At 40.2% G+C, this 20,818-nt stretch overlaps 1 protein-coding gene across 5 annotated transcripts in view; it reads right to left on the minus strand.

Moving 5' to 3' along the window:
* The window catches only part of SEMA5A (semaphorin 5A), a 472,307-nt gene that overhangs the window by 23,943 nt on the left and 427,546 nt on the right, over nt 1–20,818 (minus strand). For all 5 annotated transcript variants that reach the window (XM_026017648.2, XM_072752696.1, XM_072752695.1 and 2 more), the window contains one exon: nt 2,125–2,350. In XM_026017648.2, coding sequence (XP_025873433.1) covers nt 2,125–2,350 — 226 coding nt within the window. The remainder of the gene's footprint in view (nt 1–2,124; nt 2,351–20,818) is intronic.

The following is a 20,818-nucleotide window of genomic DNA, read 5'->3' on the forward strand; positions in this document are numbered from 1 at the left end:
ATCAATACGGAACAGCTCTGCACAAGTAAACCTCATTTTGTGTGGTCAGAGGCAAAGAAGTCCAATTTTTTATTTTCAAGATGTCAATACCAAAATGTGTGGATGGTCATTAGGACTTGAAGACCTCAAGACACAAGAAAGATGAAGTACTTGTTAAGTCTTGCCCATGATATACTTTTGGAGGAAATACAGGGTATCTTTCATAAATGTATATCAAACTGTTTCTTAGTTTATATTGCTATCATCAAAAACAAACTCCAGCTTTTGGTTTTGTATGTATCTGAGAATAAAAGGGTAAAAAAAATGTATGTTCAAAAAAGACAATGACATTCCTATGTAGGGAAACGCTGCCACTCATTGTTTCTTTTTCACTTTGATGTCATAAGAAATAAGACAGTTCACCACCTGCTCTGAAATAAGAGAGTTAAGTACATAAATTGGAGACAGGGTTGCCAGAATTTGCAAATAAAATAGAGGAAGCCTAGTGAAATCTGAATTTCAGATGAACAACAAATAATGTTTTAGGGTAAGTACATCCCAAATATTGCATGGGGCACAGTTATCCTAAAACAGATTCATGGGGCATACTTATACTCAGGAAAATTCTGAGAAATATCTGAAATTCATCTTTAATGGAGAATTTTGTATTTCATGTCACAATCCCAATCACGATCACAAGATCGTCCCTTGTAGAATGTAAATCTTTATAATGGGGTCTCGGTTCCCCCTTGGTATTCCATCATATGTCTTTTCTTCTAACTAAAGCAGGAGTTTACAAAATTAGCAAGGGTGAAGATAATTTTGCTTGATTTTCTACATGTATAGGTGTTTGTTTTATTTAAATTGTAGACCTAGTCACACAAAATTTTTCACTAAAGTGGACTTTTTCAAGAAATGATGAACCAGCTAATATATAGTTGCTGAACTATAGTGAGCAGAATAATTTGAGGTCAGGAGGTGAGTCATGTCAGGACATACAACTGGGAGCTCTTGATGGCAGCTGCCAGACCTCCCAGCACACAGGCTGCAGATCCACCTGCCCCAGCCGATAGCAGCCTCCAGAGGAGGCATGGGGCCCTCACTCAGAGCCACCCCATGCAAGAGCTTCCCGCTGGCAATGCAAGAGGACATTTATCACACTCCCACGAGGTTATCCTACCCATGGCAGCCCAAGGGGGCAGCTTACTACCTCTGTGGTTCATCAAGGCCACCCACTCTGGGTCTAAGGAGCCCTCTCTCATGGTGACTGTGCTTTCTAGGTCACAATCATGTTGGGAGAACAAGGTGGAATCAGAAATACAACGTGCTGAGAAAATGTTCCCGGTGGCCTAGTGCACGATGTTACTATCACTGTTCTCATCACACCATGCTCTGGGAACCATCTGTGAATGCCCATCTTCTTGTTAGAAGTGGACAGATCTTGGTAAAGTAGATGAGAGAGACGGAGGAGATGAAGAAGAAAGCAGAAATGGAGCTCTTTGGGACGACCAGACTCACCCCCTTCCTGTGGTAGAGACAGCTGAGCTCCAGATGGAGTAAGTGAGTTGTTGGAGGAGAGATGCCCATGGAGCCCCAGGGCAGGCATGGGGGTGCATCTCTTAGTCTACCTCAGAGCTTTCCTTACACTATTAGCATAGTATTGAAGAAATTAAAAGGACAGAGCAGTTTCAAAGACTATCAGAGGATTCTTCACAGGCTGAACTTCTTAGCAGAAAGACCCTTCTATAGACAGGTGCCCTTTCTTTGTTCAGTTTGGGGATAATTAAAGTAAAAGCTTATTTGCAGCTTATGTTTTTTGGGCCAGAAGATTTATGGAAGACCACTGAGCCTTCCTCAATATATTTTCTGACATTAAGTAAATCTGCCACAAACTTTTCTGAATCTATTAGACTATAGTGTTATTTTGAGGGCTGAATTTCCAGGACTACCTCGGTATATCATTCTTTCCCATCAATTTGCTATAAAGCCAGTTCTGCACTAGTGAGATCGTTACAAAGACAGCAAAGCCAAAAATAATCAAAAGGAGAACATCCCCTTGCTCTCCTATGACCTGAGAGATGGGATCAGATGCCTGTCTGTGGAAGTGGGTCAGTCCTGGGCAGGGGCAGGGGGGTCTCCGCTCACCGTCTGTGGAGCAGCCGCTGGTCCCATCGCTGGAACAGTACCGCATCTCGATTCTCTGCCTTCCCACTTCCAGCAAATTCGGATCAGGCAGGCGGGCTTTGCATGTGTAGCGGAATCGCTGCTCATAGTGCCCCCCATTGTCTGAGATGTTGACGGGTGTCCAGGGCGTCCAGGGCGTGGTCTTCTTCAGCTCGGGGCATGGGTTGGTGTTGCAAGGCTGGTACTCCTGGAAGAGAAAGGACATGACATGGGCTTGTCGTGCGGCACCAATAGAATCCAGAGCTTCCTTTCTCTAAGAAAGACAGGGCTCTCTCCAACGTCCCATCCTGACACCTATCTGCTACTCTACAAAGTGAAAAACACAGTTTTGTCAAATTGGGCATTTAAGAGCATGTTCAGTGGTCAGGTCAACTGACAGAAAGAATCTGCATAGTTTCTCCTGTGCCAACGAGGAGAATGAGACGACAAATGTAACCGCATGTGAAAAAGAATGAGCCCATAAATTAATCTACTTCCCACTTTAGAAATTACCCTAACTGCTGATTATTCTGATGTTAAGCTGAGCCATTTTGTTTTAAAAAGGCTTAAAGTTAAAATGATGGGATCAAAATATATATATATTTTTTGGACAACAGGATACTCAGTTTGAGATTAATGAGTATTTTAAGCTCCGGGATCACAGATGCTAAGTATTAGGGTAGAAGGGTATATAAATACCACACACAATACATAGTAGCTTTTCGTATGTAAATTTTCACAACATTTTCCTGGTTAATATCTGGGCAGCATTTCTCTATTTCCTCCCTTCTCTCCCTTATAAGCACAGGTGGGAGCGTCCTGGTTACTGAGCAGTATACATTTGAAGGTCTGGCAAATGGGGCATGAGGTGAGGGTGTTTGTGTGTGGAACTTAGGACTACAATGATAAAGATTCTTAAAGATTTGGCAAAAATTATAAACATGGAATATCCATAAAAAGTGCCACATATGAGGGGTATAAGGTTTGACCTTGGGATCCCTGGGTGGCACAGCGGTTTGGCGCCTGCCTTTGGCCCAGGGCGCGATCCTGGAGACCCGGGATCAAATCCCACGTCAGGCTCCCAGTGCATGGAGCCTGCTTCTCCCTCTGCCTGCGTCTCTGCCTCTCTCTCTCTCTCTCTCTCTGTGACTATCATAAATTAAAAAAATCTAAAAAAAAAAAATTAAAAAAAAAGGTTTGACCTTGGACACGGCACTGTTAGTTCTTCCATTTGAGGGAAGGTCATATCATTAGAGGGAAACTCACAACATATAATGGACTCAGTTATGACCATACTTGAAAAATGATTTTTATCAATGTTAAACATATATATATATATTTTATATATATATGAAGTGTTAAATAGCCCTCTCAGCTTTTTTATGAAGAAGAGAACCACTCTATCTTTCCCCCATATCTCTTAGTTAAATATTTGCATGTTTATTCCCTAGATCTAACCACTAGGATTTTCCAGGATCAAGCATTATCCATTAACTGTGCTCTATGGAAAGAGAGGGTTTGTCCCTTTACTGCCTAACCCATCCCTGTGTCTGCAACATCGATGAAGACTTCCCATCTCCCATCATCTCAGTGCAGTCACACTGTTCTTTTGGTCAGATCAAAATCCAGTGTTTGCACTTATAACACCATCCACAGCTGAAGGATGTGGTGAACTGATGGGATTCTGTTCTTATCCACGTCTCTCGCACACCAAGTTTTTTTGGGAGTAGTCACTTAGATTCTATGAATTCGTCATTAATTCATCCTCCCTCCAATCAGGGATTTAGGCATCGTAAGAACTGTCCTTGTTGCCTTGTGCTTTGAAAGAATACTCCTTTAATATGATATTCATGAGTTTCCAGTAGGAGAGAAAGTAGCTGCATGTGTCCCCACCGCCACCTCTATCTGGAAGCTGATAAAAATATGTATTTTGTCATTATTCTAATTACTATAACTACTTTTTTTACTAGTAATCCAGATTTTAAAAAATTCATAAGTAACAATGCTCAGGAGTTCTTCGTGTCTGTGATATCATAGGCATTTAGCAGGAATCATGGAAAATGGTCACCACTGCGTCTGATTCCGTATCTTCTCGCCATTTCCTCCTGCGCATACTGGTGCGCCTCGTCTCCACACCAACACATACCAGGAAGACTGATGACTTCATTTCTCTGTGTTTATGGCATCTTTTATTATGGTATTATTTGGATGCTGCCTCCCAAAAGAAAAAAATAGCTCAATGAATGCCATAAAACCAATCATGTGAAAAACCAGACAGGACACTCAGGAGCCCTCTCGTTTCCTCTTGCAATGGAGGCCACGTGATGGGAACACAATAAACTCTCATCTGGGCTCTTCCAGGCTTACAGTGTGACAGCCCTGCCAGTCCCAGGTTGAAGATGCCACATGCCACTGTCTTCCCCTTCATCACCTGGCACCAACCTGGCAGGGCAGGTGTCCAGGGCTCCTTACTGAACAGACTCTGAATATACGTGGTATATAGACCCCGGCTACAAAGTACAGGTCTTTAAAATTAACAAGTTCATCAGTAAGATCCCATATCTTAAGAAATGAAGATACAGGAGGCTCCCAATAACTCCTAGCTCTGTACACTAGAAATTTCACCTTTTTTACGGAGTGAAGTTTCAGTGTCGAAATACATGAATAGCAAATATATTTTAAAGCTAACTCAAGTAGCTGAGTTGGTCTCTGTGTGCTGGTGACAAGCCGAATGGGGGGCTCACGTGCCTCAGTGGTGGGCACGGCTCAAGGATAAAAATCAATTTGGGCTTCTTAGACCTAGCCTCTGATAACAAAGTTTTTTCTTCTGTTCATTGTCTTTCCATGGTATAAGGTTTACCAGGAGACTCAGAACTTCCCTTTTCACCTGCTTCTTGAGGGTTGATTGTGATGCATTCATTTAAAATGTCAAATTATGAAATGCTGAGAAATGGTATGACCACTCAGTTTCATATCAATGACCAAAAGTATGACCACTTCAGTGATTTGATTCAATGGTAAGTAGTTCTATGGCTCAGCTGAATCTGCATGCTACAATGTGCTGATGACTCATGGCAGTAAATACCCAACTCTGAATGCAATGTGAATAAAATTACATCCAATGCTAAAGATAGAAATTATTTTCAAAGAAATTTCAGGGAGCCAATTACTGTTACTTGCCACATAGGATTAATATTCTGGTGGAAAATTTAGGTAACAATGGTTATTAATATCAATCCCACTTTTGGGTATATATCTGAAAAAACTGAAGTCCTGATCTTAGAGTGATATTTAGACTACCATGTTCACTGCAGCATTACTCACAGTAGCCAAGGTACAAGAACACAGTAAATATCCATCAACAGATGAATGGATAAACAAGATGTGGTATGTGTGTCAATATAATATATAATATACAATACAATTTATAATAATATATAATATAAACTATAATACATACTCTGCAACCATAAAAAGGAAGGAAATCTCCCCATAGATTCAGGCTTTTATGCCTCAGGGTAGATTATTTGGGTCTTACGAGGCCCTCAAGGCTTATGACTAGTGATAAAAGTTGTTTTCCCCTGTATACATTTCATTCTAGAACATTCTCTAGCTTTCCTGAAGAACAAAGGGGGAACACAGTCACTAGGTTGTCAGCCATCCTACATTTAAATCTAATTTTCCTACAGGCATACACGGGTAGTATCATGATAATCCATGCAACATGTGAAGGAGCATACTACCCAAGCTTGGAGGTCTTCCCCACGTTTTCTTTTTCTTTCTTTTTTTTTTTTTTTTTAAGATTTTATTTATTTACTCATAGACACACACACACACACACACACACACACAGAGGCAGAGACACAGGCAGAGGGAGAAGCAGGCTCCACTCAGGGAGCCCAACATGGGACTCGATCCTGGGTCTCCAGGATCACACCTCAGGCTGCAGGCGGTGCTAAACCGCTGCGCCACGGGGGCTGCCCTTCCCCACGTTTTCTCGTGACAAACCTTTCATGTGTACATCACAAGGTGATAATGAGGGTCAAATGAAATCATTAATGTACAAGTACTCTGTAAGCCACGAGAAGCTCTATGAATATAAGTCATTATTATTACTCTATGGGGAAGCCAAAGTCCAACATGGATATTCTGTCCCATGTCACTTTTCTTGACATCAAAGCACTGAGAAAATCCTTAATTAAAGAACTGATCCCAAGACCTGAGTACTGCTTTCAATCTATTTCAGGAAACAGATTGGCCCAACATTATCATTTAGAATGGAAATCTCTTCTTCGGTCCCCGAAAATCCCTGCAATAAGTGGAAAGAGTAAATGATATTTTTTGACAAAGAAAAGAAAGAGTAAATGGGAATGTTCAGAGGAGCTATCTCATCATGGTTTAGCTCAGGCCCTCAGAAAATATTTGCTGAACTACCAACTTCAAGGCCACCATCATCAGCCAGTGTTCCAGGACATCAGAAACTTTAATGGTGGCAGGGGCAGAAAACCCTCATCTAAGAAGAGCAGGTGTGTTCAGGGGGAAGGCTGCTCTGCTCAGCAGTTGGATATGGGCACCCTTGGGAGGAGATGCCAGGGAGAGAAGGCTGGACCGCAGAACACGGAACACAGTGGAGGAGCAACAGCCCTGTTGTGGAGCTGAGGCTGCCCAAAAGGGTGATGGTTATTGAAAGACAGCAAATGCGGCCCCAGTGCTTCTTGGATGTGATTGAATCAAGGATATTCTGAAGCCTTTTGGATGAGGAATCAGAGCATAAAAGCGTTGTTTGGAGTCAAAACTCCCATGGGACAATGACTTTCTAAAAACAAATCTGCCATTTGCGACAACCTGGATGGACCTTGAGGACATCATGCTATGTGAAACAAGTCTGGCAGGGAAGGACAAATACGACATGCTATTGCTTCTATGTAGAATCCAAAAAGGACAGACTCAGAGGAACATAAATAGTGTGGTCGTTACTAGGTTGGGGAGATATGGGTCAAAGGGTATAAACTTCCAGCCATGAGGTTAACCAGTTTGGGGGTCTAATGGATAGCACAGTGATTATAGCTAATAATATTGTATCATGTAACATGACGATGGCTAAGAAAGGAGTTATTAGGTGTTCTCACCTCAGAACAGAAATGGTAACCATGTGATGGGACCGGGGTGGTAGTTAATACTACGGTGGCAGTGATTTGGCAATATATAAATGTATCAAATCAAATACAATACACTTTAAACTCACACAAAGTTATGTATTGATTATTTCTGGAAAAAAATGAAGCTGGAAAAGCATAAAAATAAATACAGGAAACAGTTGAGGACTAAGGACAAAATACAAAGGGTCAAGAACAAGAAAAAAACCCAAGTGTTTCTAAAGCAATTTTGCACGATTCTCCAGACACATTCCCCATGTATTGTCTGTCCCAGTCAACAGTAAAAGAACCATCCATTTAAAGTTTAACCCAGAGGTGCCTGGATGGCTCAGGTGGTTGAGCGTCTGACTCTTGATTTCAGCTCAGGTCATGGTCTCAGGGTCGTGAGATCGAGCCCTGCATTGGGTTCCGCACTTAGCAGAGAGTCTGTTTGAGATTCTCTCTCTCCCTCTGCATGCCTCCCACCCCCCCCCAAATAAAAAAAAAAAGAATAAATCTTAAAAAAAATTAGAGTTCAACCCAGAAGCTGGACCTATGGGGTCCATTCTCTCCTCCCATCTGAACTGGCTCTTTCCTAATTCAGGTCACTGTCACCTCACACCTGGTTCACAGAATCAAAGCATGAATTTCATTGAAGTTTGTCGATTTGGTTTTTTAAAATATTTTATTTATTTATTCATGAGAGACACACAGAGAGGCAGAGACATAAGGCAGAGGGAGAAGCGGGCTCCCTGCGGGGAGCCCAATACAGAACTCAACCCCAGGACCCCGGGATCACACCCTGAGCCAAAAACAGATGTACAATTGCTGAGCCACCCAGGCATCCTTGAAGTTTGTCTATTTGTAAGTCTGCTTTCACCCATAGGCTGCAAGTTTGTCAAGAGGAAGACTTTTGTCACATTTACTTTGTATTACCAATCTTAAGTATAGTATTTTTTTGGTGAATGTATAAATCATATTGATTATTTCACAAATAAGTGTATTCTGAGGGAATGTGCATAAATTTGGGGAACAGATTTAGGTGGTTAACAGGGGCTCTGTGTTTTTGCTGTTTATTTTTCCTTTGAAAAACATTAAAATATCTATATTCCATACGTTGAAAAAATAAATGGTGACAATTCAAGCAAAATTTTGATAGCTTGTGCTCAGCACAAACTAAGAATATTACCCTTAAAGTCATTTCATCAATAGCTGGATATATAAACTGAATTTATTCTCATATGGAATACTCATGGTTTCACATGCATTTATCAAGTTCTCTCTTAGCAACAAAGGTTATCCTGCTGAGACAGAAAGCCTTCTGCATAAAACAAACAAGGGAGAAATACAGCTGTGTTTGCAAAGGGCCAAAGTGCTCAAGCATGTGCACATCAGTAGGCCTGTGCCCCCTGGAACCCGTGGCAAATAGAGCAAAAACTGACAGGAAGTCCTGGAAACCAGCTTAGTGGTACCCAGTAAGGAAGAGAAGTAAGAGAGAGAGATGATGGATTCAGAATTATATGGCCACAGAATGACTTCTGTTTCTGACCAAGATGGAGTAACAGAAAGGGGATAAACTCTCTCACCAAAAATAGCTAAAAAATATATGGAACAATAGTTCTGAAGACATTGGACACCAGGGAATAAAGGAGAGTGATCATCAAGTGACAAGAAACATGAGGTGAGCCTCACAACTGACCCCACCCTGAACCTTGATGAGGGTTCCAGGCCTTGGTGGGGGGAAGGAGAGATGCAGACACACAGCTGAGTGACTGAGGAGACAGGGCTGAGGAGTGGAGGAAGCCAAAGGGGCTAAGGAGGGAGACGCACAAAGTAACTCCAATATTATCCAGAGATCCTGCCTCAATCACTCGGTTGGGTACAAATCTATGAAATGTAAGGAAACCACACAGGTAGGGAAATACCCACCTGAAAAGATCAAAGGGAACAGGACACATCACTCACCCAGGGCCAGGCATGGTGTTCACTCCTAAGAGCAAGGGTGAATGACCTCACAATTCACTGGGCATCCATAAGAGTGCGAAGATGGGTCTTGCCTCTGCACTGGGAAAAATTACCCCAAACTCTGTTCTGGTCTCAACTAAAAAAGCCTAAAGCAAAAGCCAGAATGATCACTCTGGTTTTACACCACTTGATTGTGTCCCCAAGGAGAGCTCTAACTTAATATCAGGAACACAAAGGTTTCCAGGACACAAGGGAAAAAAAAAAATCACAGTGTCTTGTACTTAATTTATAATGTCTAGATATGCAAAGAAGCTGCTGCAAAATAGGAGCTATTATGAGGAGAAAAATCAGTAAATTGAAATTGACACATAAATGACACAGATGATGGAATTTGTGGTCAAGAACATTAAAGCAGTTATGATAACTGGATCCCATGTGTTCAAGAAGCTAGAAGATTGAACATGTTAAGCAGAGACAGAGAGGACATAAGGGAGAAGTAAAATCAACTACACATAACATTTCCAGATAAATGCAAAGGAGAGATTACACCTCAAGTCATTCTATGAGGCCAACTTTAATCTGGTTTCAGAAACAAACAAAGACATTACAAGAAAAGAAAACTTCATGTGACTATGTCCCATGGACTTAAGACACAAAAATTCTTGACAGTATTTTAGTAAGTAAAACTCCCAACTGTACAAAAAGTTTAATATCTCAGGATTAAGTGGGGATTATGTCAAGGATACTAGATTGCATTAACCATTGAAATTTGTTCAGTGTAATTCACCATTTATTAACAGTCTAGAAAGTAAACCTATATGATCATTTCAATAGATGAAAAATATCACTCGATAAGGTTCAAAATTCATTCCTTATAGAAACTCTCCACCAGCAATGAAAAGAAGTAAATTCCCCAAATCTGATGAAGGACATGTATTAAAAATATACAAGCAACATCTTACTTAGTGGTTAAAGCCTACATGCTTTCTTTGTAGGATTAGAAACAAGGCCAGAGTATCTGCCCCTACCACTTCTAGTCAATATTAGACAGTTTTAACTTGTACAGCTAAGAAAGAAAAAGAATTAAAAGTCATCTATAGCAGAAAGGAAAAAGTAATTATCTCTTTATTCACAAACATTCGGATTGTATATGTAGAAAATACTATAGAATCTACCAGAAAGCTACTAGATCCAAGTAATGTTAATTTATCAAGGCTTCAGAATACAAGATCAATAGAAAATATTAATTTCATTCCTACATACTAGTAATGAGCATTCAGAAATTAAAAGAGTGCCATTTACAGTTCATATAAAAATATGAATTACTTAGCAATACATTTCACAAAGTGTATACTTGACTTGTACACTATAGGAAACCAAATCCCCTAAGTGATCCATAGAATCAATGTGATCTTAATCATAATTATAGAAGGCTTTTTTTGGGAGGGGGGTAAATATTGACAAGCTGCTTCTAAAATTCATACAGAAAGAAAAATATCTAGATTACCCAAAACATTTTGGAAAGGAAGAGCAAAGCCGGGGGCTTACAGAACCTGTCTTCAAGATTCATGATAGAACGACAATAATCAACATGCTGTGGTGTCAGCCTCAAGATAGAAAGACTGAGCAAAGAAATTCTGGACTGGAAGTCCAGAAATAGACCTGCACGTATATGGTTTATTCAGTTTTGATGAGGGAGCAAAGGGAATTCCACAGAGAAAGTAGGGACTTTTCAGCAAATGGAGCTGCAGCAATTGGATACCCATCTGTGAAAAGAAGACTTCTGACCCATAACTTAATCTATTTGATAACAAACTCAAATGGATCATAGACCAACTGTCTAAAATCATAAAACTTCTAGAAAGAAAACCTAGAAGAATCTCTCTGTGACCTTCAGTGAAGCAAAGATTTCCTAGCTACAATGCCAAAAACATTATTCATATAAGAAAACTGACAATCTGAATTATTCAAAATCAGGAACTTCTGTTCTATGAGACACAAAGAGAGGCAAGCCACATGCTGAGAGAGTATTTGCAAATCAGATAAAAGACTCATATCCATTATATATTCAAAAAATTAAAATTCACTAATAAAAGACAATATAAAAAATTGTCAAGTGATAGAAGACATGTCATAAGAGAAGATAGATGGCAAAAAAAGCATATATAAAATGCTCAACATCATTTGCTAGAAAAAAGGAAATTAAAACCATAAGGAAACTACCACACACCTATTAGAATGGCTAAATTAATCATAAACCCCAAACCTGACAACACCAAATGCTGGTGAGCTTGCGGGGACCAGGAACCCCCTGGTCTACTCTGTTGGTACAAATGCCGAATGGCACAAATTCCTTTGAAACTATTTGACGCTTCCCTAAAAAATGAAACATATACTTACCATGTGACCTTGACATCTGCTTCTTTTTTTTTTTTTTTTTTTTTGACATCTGCTTCTTAGATATTTACCCAGGAAAAAAACAAAGTAGATGTTCACACAAGTACAGATACACGGATATTCTTAAAAGTTTTTCTGGCAATAGCCAAAAATACAAATAATCCAAATGTCTATCAGCAGGTGAGTCTCTAAACGAGTCATCCTATATCCATATAAGGAAATACTACTCAGCAGTAAAAAGAAATGAACTGTTGATGTATACGACATAAAAGAATCTGGAAGTAATGCTGAGTGAAAGAAGTCAGCAGAATGAGTGACGCTGTGTGGCTTTGGTCACATAAAATGATGGAAATGGAAACTAATGTAGAGGGAGAAAGATCAGGGGTTGCCTGGGATGGAGGAGGTCGAGGAGGAAGGGGTTACAAAAGGAAACTTTGGGGTGATGGACATGATCATTATCTTAATGGTATCATGGTTTCATGGATGTACACAGCTGTCAAAACTTGTCAAATTTTATATTTAAACAGTTTGGGGTGCTTGGGGGGCTCAGTCAGTTAGGCAACTGCCGTCAGCTCAGATCATGATCACAGGGTCCTGGGAATGAGCCCCACATCGGGCTCCCTGCTCAGGGGGGAGCCTGCTTCTCCCTCTCCCTCTGCCTGCCACTCGTTCTGCTAGTTCTCTCTCTCTGTCAAATAAATAAATAAATAAAATCTTTAAAAAAATAAACGTGCAGTTTGTTGTATGCCAACCGTACTTCAAGGAAAGTATTAAAAATTATATGTCCACAGGAAAACAGTCTCTTCCTAATAAATAGTGGCTACCTTGCTGATTAGAAGTGATCTATAAAACAGTCCTGTCTGCACATACTTGCACACATTAAAATCACAGTTCTATCTTTCATAGTATTGGCAACTGAATGTGACCACTAAGTATTTGTGGATAAATGCTTTATAAATGCAAAATGGGCACCATGGAGCCCAACTGTCCTTGTCATACATGCCTGCCAAATACTACTTTCTACCCACAGCCAATGTAGCAACTACCTGTCACAGCCTATATACACACGTGTATCAACTGCAAACTATTATAATCCTATTTCTCTTATAACCAGTTTCTTTAGCTGCGGTGCATTTTCATGCTGGTATAGGCTTTTAGAACACAAAGGAGTTAAAATATGGTTCCATGTCCTTGGAGAAGTCTTGGACTCACAGGATGGCTTGGTGGAAGAGCGCTCCAAGGCCAGCTTCTTACTGTCTAGCCCTCCGCAAATCTATAAACACTGGGAATGTGTGTCAGTCCATTCTGGCCGCTCTAAGGAAGCAGAGGCAGAGGAGGCAGTTAAACTGGTCCTGGACTTCCAGCCCATGGAACTGTGAGTACACAGAAATGTACTCCCCACAGCTCTGGAGCCCGGGAGCCTAACCTCAGGGTGTTAGCATGGTCAGGTCTTCTGGGTTGCAAACTTTGTGTCCTCACATGCAGAAGGGGCGAGCTAACTCTCTGGGGCCTCTTTGGTAAGGACACCAATCCCATCAATGAGGACTCCATCATCATGACCTAATCACCCTCCAAAGGCCTCATCTCCTCATACCTTTTCCTTAAGGCATTAGGTTTTCTTTTCTTTTCTTTTCTTTCTTTTTTTTTTTTAGGCATTAGGTTTTCAACACATAATTCTGGGGGAGGACACAAACGTTCAGCCTACAGAACATAGCCCAACAAAGGCCAAATCAGGACCAAGGAGATCTCATGACACTGCACACAGTTTGGAATCCAGTCTTGTTTTGGATTAGTCCAGTGGCCCAAAATAATATTCAGAGCATATTAATCCATTTTAAAAAGGTTTGATACTCCGATGCTACATGACAAATAGTCTACACTAGTTACTCTGAAGAAAGGCTGATGATTTAGGGATTTTTATGAATATTCCTGAGCTCTTTCCATTATTAGGACTAGCCATTAAAGGCTCAGTGAAATAAAAATGCATTTTTTTAAAATGGGAAAGAAACACTGTAACAAAAAGCATATTCTGAAGTAGAAAGTTGTACTGTTACTACTTGCTTGCATTTCAGTGGGTTTCCTGAGTTGGCCCTCATTCTCTTACCGACCTTTAGGGTACCAGTTGTTTGCACGGGGTTGCCCCAGCCTGTGAGTTTCTTCAACCCTGGGATGACACAACTTTCTTCCTCACTGGGTGACTGGCACTATCTTTGGCTCTAAAGAGGAAGAGGATTGGGCTGAACATGTCAGGGGCTCTCCAATGGGTGAATTCACTTTCAACAGTGGTCATCCTGTAGAGTTGTTTTGTTTTGTTTTGTTTTTAAGTGCAGAAAAGCAAGCAAATACTCCTCTGCTGTCTTACTAAAAAAGAGATATGCTTGTGTATGTACTAGATTATATATGTGTGTGCTTATATATAAATGGAACTGGCTTTCCTCCTTACACATTATTTTAGGCATTCTTTTTTATAACACTGTAGAAAGCCCAAGAGAATAAGAAAATCAGTGCTGTTGTTGGAAATCTTTATTACAGAGGCTGTGATTTGTGGGCAATCTATAAACTTACATCTCAAATGAGAAGATCCATCTATTTATTTTATTCTCTCACTCTAATGCCTTTAAGTTCGTAGTCTCTGAGAGTGAACATCAAGAATTCAGACAGCTTTTTTTTGTCAAATACCCTGCATCGAGAGGAAAGACTACTTTTAGCTGGAAGTGAGAACCTATCATCGGGGGAAACGTTTCCTTCCCAAATCAACAACTGAAATGGGTGGCCTTGAGCAAAGGACCCCACCCTTTACTTTCAGTCCTCCATTTTGGTTGTGATACCTGCTACCTGCTTATTCAATTGGCAAAATTCCTGAAGCTATCTCACAAAGATCCCAGAGCACTCAGCTCTCTTATACATTCCATCAGGCGTTGAGATTGTGTGTTTGGGTCCCATGAGTTGAGTCCTCCTATGTGGAGCCTTGGGAATACCAGTCATCTGCACTCTGTTACCTCAGTTGTGGCACAGCTTTGATCTTAAGAGTACTCTGACAGTAAGCACCTGACATTCCCATCACCTGGGTGCAATCCCCTCCTGGCGAATGTGAAGCTGATGGGATAGTGGTTTTCTTGATGAGATGACCTCTTTGTGGTGGACCAAAGAGGGATTTTCCTCCTGGCTTTGAAGAAGTTAGCTTCCATGCTATAGGGGACAAGTTGCTAGAACCTGGGGAAGCCTCTAGAAACTAGGAATGCCCTCTAGCCTGTAGCCAGAAAAAAAAAAAAGTTCCTTCCTAAACCACAAGGAACTAAGTTCTACGAACAACCAAAGAGCTTGAAAGAGGACCCCAAACCCCAGAAATATTTGCAACTCTGGTCAACATCTTGATTTCAGCCTGAAACACTGGGCAGAGGAGGCAGTTAAACTGGTCCTGGACTTCCAGCCCATGGAACTGTGAGATAATTAATCATGCTGTTTTAAAACACTAAATCTGGGGATCCCTGGGTGGCGCAGTGGTTTGGCACCTGCCTTTGGCCCAGGGCGCGATCCTGGAGACCCGGGATCGAATCCCACGTCGGGTTCCCGGTGCATGGAGCCTGCTTCTCCCTCTGCCTGTGTCTCTGCCTCTCTCCCTCTCTCTCTGTGTGACTATCATAAATAAAGAAAAATTAAAAAAAAAACACTAAATCTGTGTTTGTTCATTTATTATACAGCAACAGAAAATGAATGCACAACTACATCAATATGCATTTATTTGGTATTTGTACACAAAAGGAATCTATTCCATGACCTTGCTTTTTTTTCCCCTAATATTCCAAAGATTCAATTTAATAGATGATTCAAATGAAGTTGAGTTTCCTTATCTCTGGCCTTCTTTGCCTCTTAATCTGGATTCCCCAAGGCAGGAAATTGGAAGGATTAGATTCCTTCATGGAAAACTCATTATCTTCCTGCTATGTATGATACTCTTCCAATTTTTTCTTATGCGAAAGTCTTGGTTAACAGTCTTTAAAAAGTGACTGTTGCTTATTATTAATAATACCTAGGAAAGTCAAGGTGTGAATGAGAGATCTGCAGGTTATGCACTAGGTTGAGGTTGGTTGTTACAGGTCAGGTTTTAGTAAAGATGCCTGATACCATCCAGAGTTAATTTTTTTGTAATTCAACTTTACAGAATAGTGACAAAATATACACGAGTAGATGATCAAGTTGTATCACAAATTCACGATTCCATTAAAGCTTTCTATTTAGTGAAAATCCACTGTGTTTGAGGGAAATATATTGGGTTAATGCTTTCTGCTTTGAGGGCATAAGCAGAATTTAAAGTGCTGTTCTATTCATTCCGAAAATGAGCTTTTCCCCAAGTGCGTCTCTGTAGGGTGCTGGTGGGTGCCTCAGAGAAAAGCTTCTGCTCTCAGGAAAGAGAGAGGCCACGGGTTCAACAAGGTTAAATGGGTTTCTCCAAACCACGAGTGATCAGGGCTTATATTGAGAAACCAGAACTGAGTGGAGTTCACATTACCATCCGCCCCCTGTTGTGGGGGAAGCTACCTGGAATTGAAAAAGTTCTCAGAGGTGAGAGCGATTCAGTTGTTTATGATTGGTTGTACAACTGACCTCATTGATTCAAAACTGAAAATAGGGGTGTATCTTATATGGCAGTCACTTCTCTTCGCCAAACCTTACTAGGATTGGAAAGACTGAGATTTCATGAAACCTGTAGCCCGTTTGACTCCATGATCTAATGGGGAAAGCCACCTCAAATATCCTCTTCCTTCAAGACTGTTGGTGGAGGGCTTTCCAGTGAGTGTATGATGCAGAGGGAGCCGGCACATCATTAGTCACGCTCCTCAAGCAATGTCTTCTCTGAGTTTATTCATGCATGGGCTGGCCAGTTCTTACTGTGAAACTCTCTTCACTTCCAAGTTCATGGTCCCATGTGATAACCAGGAGGGCTACCAAGTCCATCCAGGGGGGTCTACTCCCTTCCATCTTTTAACCTAGTGCCTTAGTTTCCCATCTGTAAAATGGGCATATAAAGCAACACATGGTGATAATTTGGGAATGTTAACGAGCTAATATGTTTACAGTGGTTAGCAGGGAGCCTGGATTGTGGGGCATCTTTGTTCTGCACAGCGGCCTGGAAATGAAAGTGGGTTGCAGAACATGAAAACAGTAGGAATTCTTCAAAGTTGGTCAGGATCCTGAACATAAAAATATTAGAGGCTCTCCAAAGTTGGTCATTAGCAATCTGGAGAAATCATCATCTCTCAGAGTGGATGGTCACAATAACCCATAATTATCCCAGCAGGTCATACTCAGGGGAATGGATTTATCTGACTGGTAAGACAAGTTTAAATTTAACTTCCATTCAAGTTTCCATGTATATATATATCATTTCACTCCCCCTGTAATGTGATCATCCAGTGGAAAATTTTCTTCAATATTTGTTCTTATCTGAGTTTACATAAAACTGGGTTTTTATCAGTTCATGTTCCTTAAATAATCAGCTAAGATTTCATGCTCTAAAAAATAGTAGTAAGAACATCCATTTAATCTAAAATCCTTACATCATTAATGATATATTTGGAACATTCACTGGCAGGGCCAAAGTCCTTCTGTCATTTCATCTAACCAGTATAGAAATAGTTAGAACGCTTGGGTATTGTTGGGGCTCTCCAAGCTGAGATCCCATCATTAATGGGTCTGGGAAATGGAAAACATGTCTTATCAGCATCTTTTGCTAATAATTTAAATCACAAGGGACTGTATTATTACTGTGATTTTTTCTTTTTTTTGCTCTTCTTTAGCCAAGATTTTTTTTTTCTCTTCTTTACTGTGGGAAAATAATTAGTTCCTGAAATAAAGATACTTAAGCAACTTTCTTTTTATAATCCAGATTGTTTAATTAGATTCCTATTACCTTCCAAATATTTCCTGCCAGAATTTATGGCTAATGACCTACATATCTTTTTTTTTTAGATTTTATTTATTTATTTATTTATTTATTTATTTATTTATTTATCTTTCTTTCTTTTTTTTTTTTGTATATTGTTTTATTGGAGTTCGATTTGCCAACATATAGCATAACACCCAGTGCTCATTCCGTCAAGTGCCTCCCTCAGTGCCAGTCACCCAGTCACCCCCAACCCCCCGCCCACCTCCCTTTCCTCTATCCCTTGTTTGTTTCCCAGAGTTAGGAGTCTCTCATGTTCTGTCTCCCTCACTGATATTTCCCACTCATTTTTCTCTCCTTTCCTCTTTATTCCCTTTCACTACTTTTTATATTCCTCAAATGAATGAGACCATATAATGTTTATGACCTACATATCTTAAAGCATTTATATTTTTGAAATTTAGAGTCGCAATAATATTGTCCAAATGACGTTTTCAATGAACATTATAGTTATGAGAGTAGAAGTATCATGTTATCCGTCCATCCATCCATCTGCTCACCCATTCATCCATCTTTCAATAATCACTCTTGGAGCATTTATGCCATGTATAAGATGCTAAGCTATATCATCGGAATTTTGAATGTTATTGGTGAAACAAACACAGGAAGTCCAAAGGATACATGTATAAGAGTTTTCAGCCCACATCAACTATGTGTTATGGGAGTTAAGATGCAGAAGGAACAAACCAGAAATAACACAAACATCTAGTAACTAACTGCACTGTGACCACTCCCAAGGGCTACTCAGCCTGGGATTCTGTGTCTTACCAACCAGTTTCATAGCAAGGGGTGCTCTCCTCAAAATCACCAGAGGAAGGGCACACTCAGTGCTTTAGTTGCTTTGAGCAACCAATTCTGGCTAAATTATTTATGCCCTAAGAGTAGAATATCACTGCTATTACAAAACAAAATGAAAACCCAAATGCAATCTTAGCTACTTTAAGAAAAGTGTAACACCTTAATCACAGAAAACAAAAAGATCTACTAGTTAAGATATAAGTTGTCAAAAATATTAAGTATTTATCCTAATTTTCTTCCTAATACAGTGAGTTTTTGTGCCTCAGTTTTTTTAAAAAAGATGTTGTTTATTTATTCATGAGAGACACAGAGAGAGGCAGAGACATAGGCAGAAGGAGAAGCAGGCTCCCTGCGGGGAGCCCAATGTGGACTCAATCCCAGGACCCTGGGATCATGCCCTGCGCTGAAGGCAGACACTCAACCACTGAGCCACCCAGGTGCCCCATGTGCCTCAGTTTTATAAAAGATCAAAATATATGAACAGGGTCCCTTCAGTAATCTTAGTGAAAAGGGTAAAGTACTAGGAGGGCCTACCCAGGACATGTGGTCACAAGTGTTGGCCATTTTAATTCCCAGACCCAAGGCCTGGATGGCCTCCCTGTCCTCCATCATTGTTCTCTTACCTTTCCTCCCAAAGCTGGGAGTGGTATTAACAAGAAGCTCCCAGTCTCCCAGCAAAAGAGATGCATTTCCTTTTTTTTTTTTTTTAATTATTTATTTGAGAGAGAGAGAGAGCACGCACAAGCAGGGGGAGTGGCAGGCAGAGGGAGAGGGGGAGAAGCAGGCTCCCCACTGAGCAAGAACCCTGATGTGAGGCTCGATCCCAAGACCCTGGGATCATGAGCTGAGGTGAAGACTGACTGAGCCAGTGAGGCACCCCAAGAGATACATTTCCAATCTGAGGATAAAGGCTTTGTCCTTTCCTGCTAGAATCACCATCCTAGTGTAGTAGTCTAAACATACAATGGCTTTAATATGATCGTTTCCAACCAAATGATCACAAAAGTGAATATTCTGTCTAAATGAGGTGACAACATCATACAACAATTTGTTTATGACAGCTGATAGATTTATTTCTAAGATTTATCACCTTGTCTCTCAGATCTTAATTTAATGGCTTAGTGATTTCTTGGGGTTATAATTAAATTTACTTATTACTGACAATAATATTGATGCAGTAGTAGAGTTTTGTTTTGTTTTGTTTTTACTATAGCCTACAAACATTTCTCACATCTGCTTATATTTTGTCTGTTTTTCTTACCTATAACCAAAGTTTTAGACCACTACTCTGCAGCTTTCGATGCCCCACTTCTCATGGGCCTCTCTCTCTACTTCCATCTCTGTGACAGTGTGGACAGCAGATGACCAAACTTGAGCCAGTATCAAGAGAATCAGAAGACTTTGTGAGGACATCAGAGTCTTGGCCACAGGTTGGACAGGAAAATCCCTGCACCTCACCTGCTGCCTAAACTGGGTCTTGCTCCTGGTCACTAGCTTCGATGTGGCTGCCATCCCACAAATGAGGACTGCAGTGGAATTAAATATTCAAGATGTTGAGACCAAACTCACAAGTTAAACACTTATAGACTCAAATACACTTAACATATGGCAATGACATAAAACAGTTGATTCATCTGGAAGTTTCCTATAAAAAATAATTGTCCACATCAATGTTTAAAGACTAAACAGCATTGTAGATTTTCATCTGTTTAAATACAATTAGAAAGTCATCCTGCTGGAAATTCCTAAAATACAAAATGGTGATTGAATCATCATGTAGGGAAACTTCCCAAATCCAAATTTTAAACCGCAGGTATGCCATTTATCGTGATGCATGTTGCATAACCCTTCCCTTTTATTGGTACCATGTAGACACACTTTTATATATGAAAATATAAAAGCTCATGATGGAGGTCACTCATTTGGAAGTTAAGTGAAACTTATCTGAACCAACAAACACAGTTATAATTCTCTCATTCTAGAATGTTGCTTCTTTAATAAAGAAGAGGTGTTTCTTATTCAAAGCCATCTCTCAGGCCTGTGGAGAAAGCCCCAGTTATAATCTTTAGAATTCTGTACTGTGGATGACTTTAAAATTCATTTTTCTATTCTATGAAACATCGCAAAATTTAAGCAAGAGTATTGATTGCTTTCTGCTTCGATTTCTATTCATTTAGGCAAAAACTTCGATAGCTTGGCAGAAGAAAAATGCCCTTCCAAAACATGACTAAAGCATCTCTAAGTTGCTGGATTTTCTTACAAATACAAGTATATAGAATAAAAAAATAAGTGATACGTTGGGGTGAACGTAGACATCGAAGTTTTCTCTTGTACTGTGACAGGAATAATTTTAGTTTTCTTCTTTTAGAACATTAAAGGTTATTTGGCTTTATTGCGCCACTATGTGTCCTAATTTGTGTTCTGTTAGAACATTTCA

Source organism: Vulpes vulpes, chromosome 3 (genome assembly GCF_048418805.1).
Source record: "Vulpes vulpes isolate BD-2025 chromosome 3, VulVul3, whole genome shotgun sequence".
In the NCBI taxonomy this organism is placed as follows: domain Eukaryota; kingdom Metazoa; phylum Chordata; class Mammalia; order Carnivora; family Canidae; genus Vulpes; species Vulpes vulpes.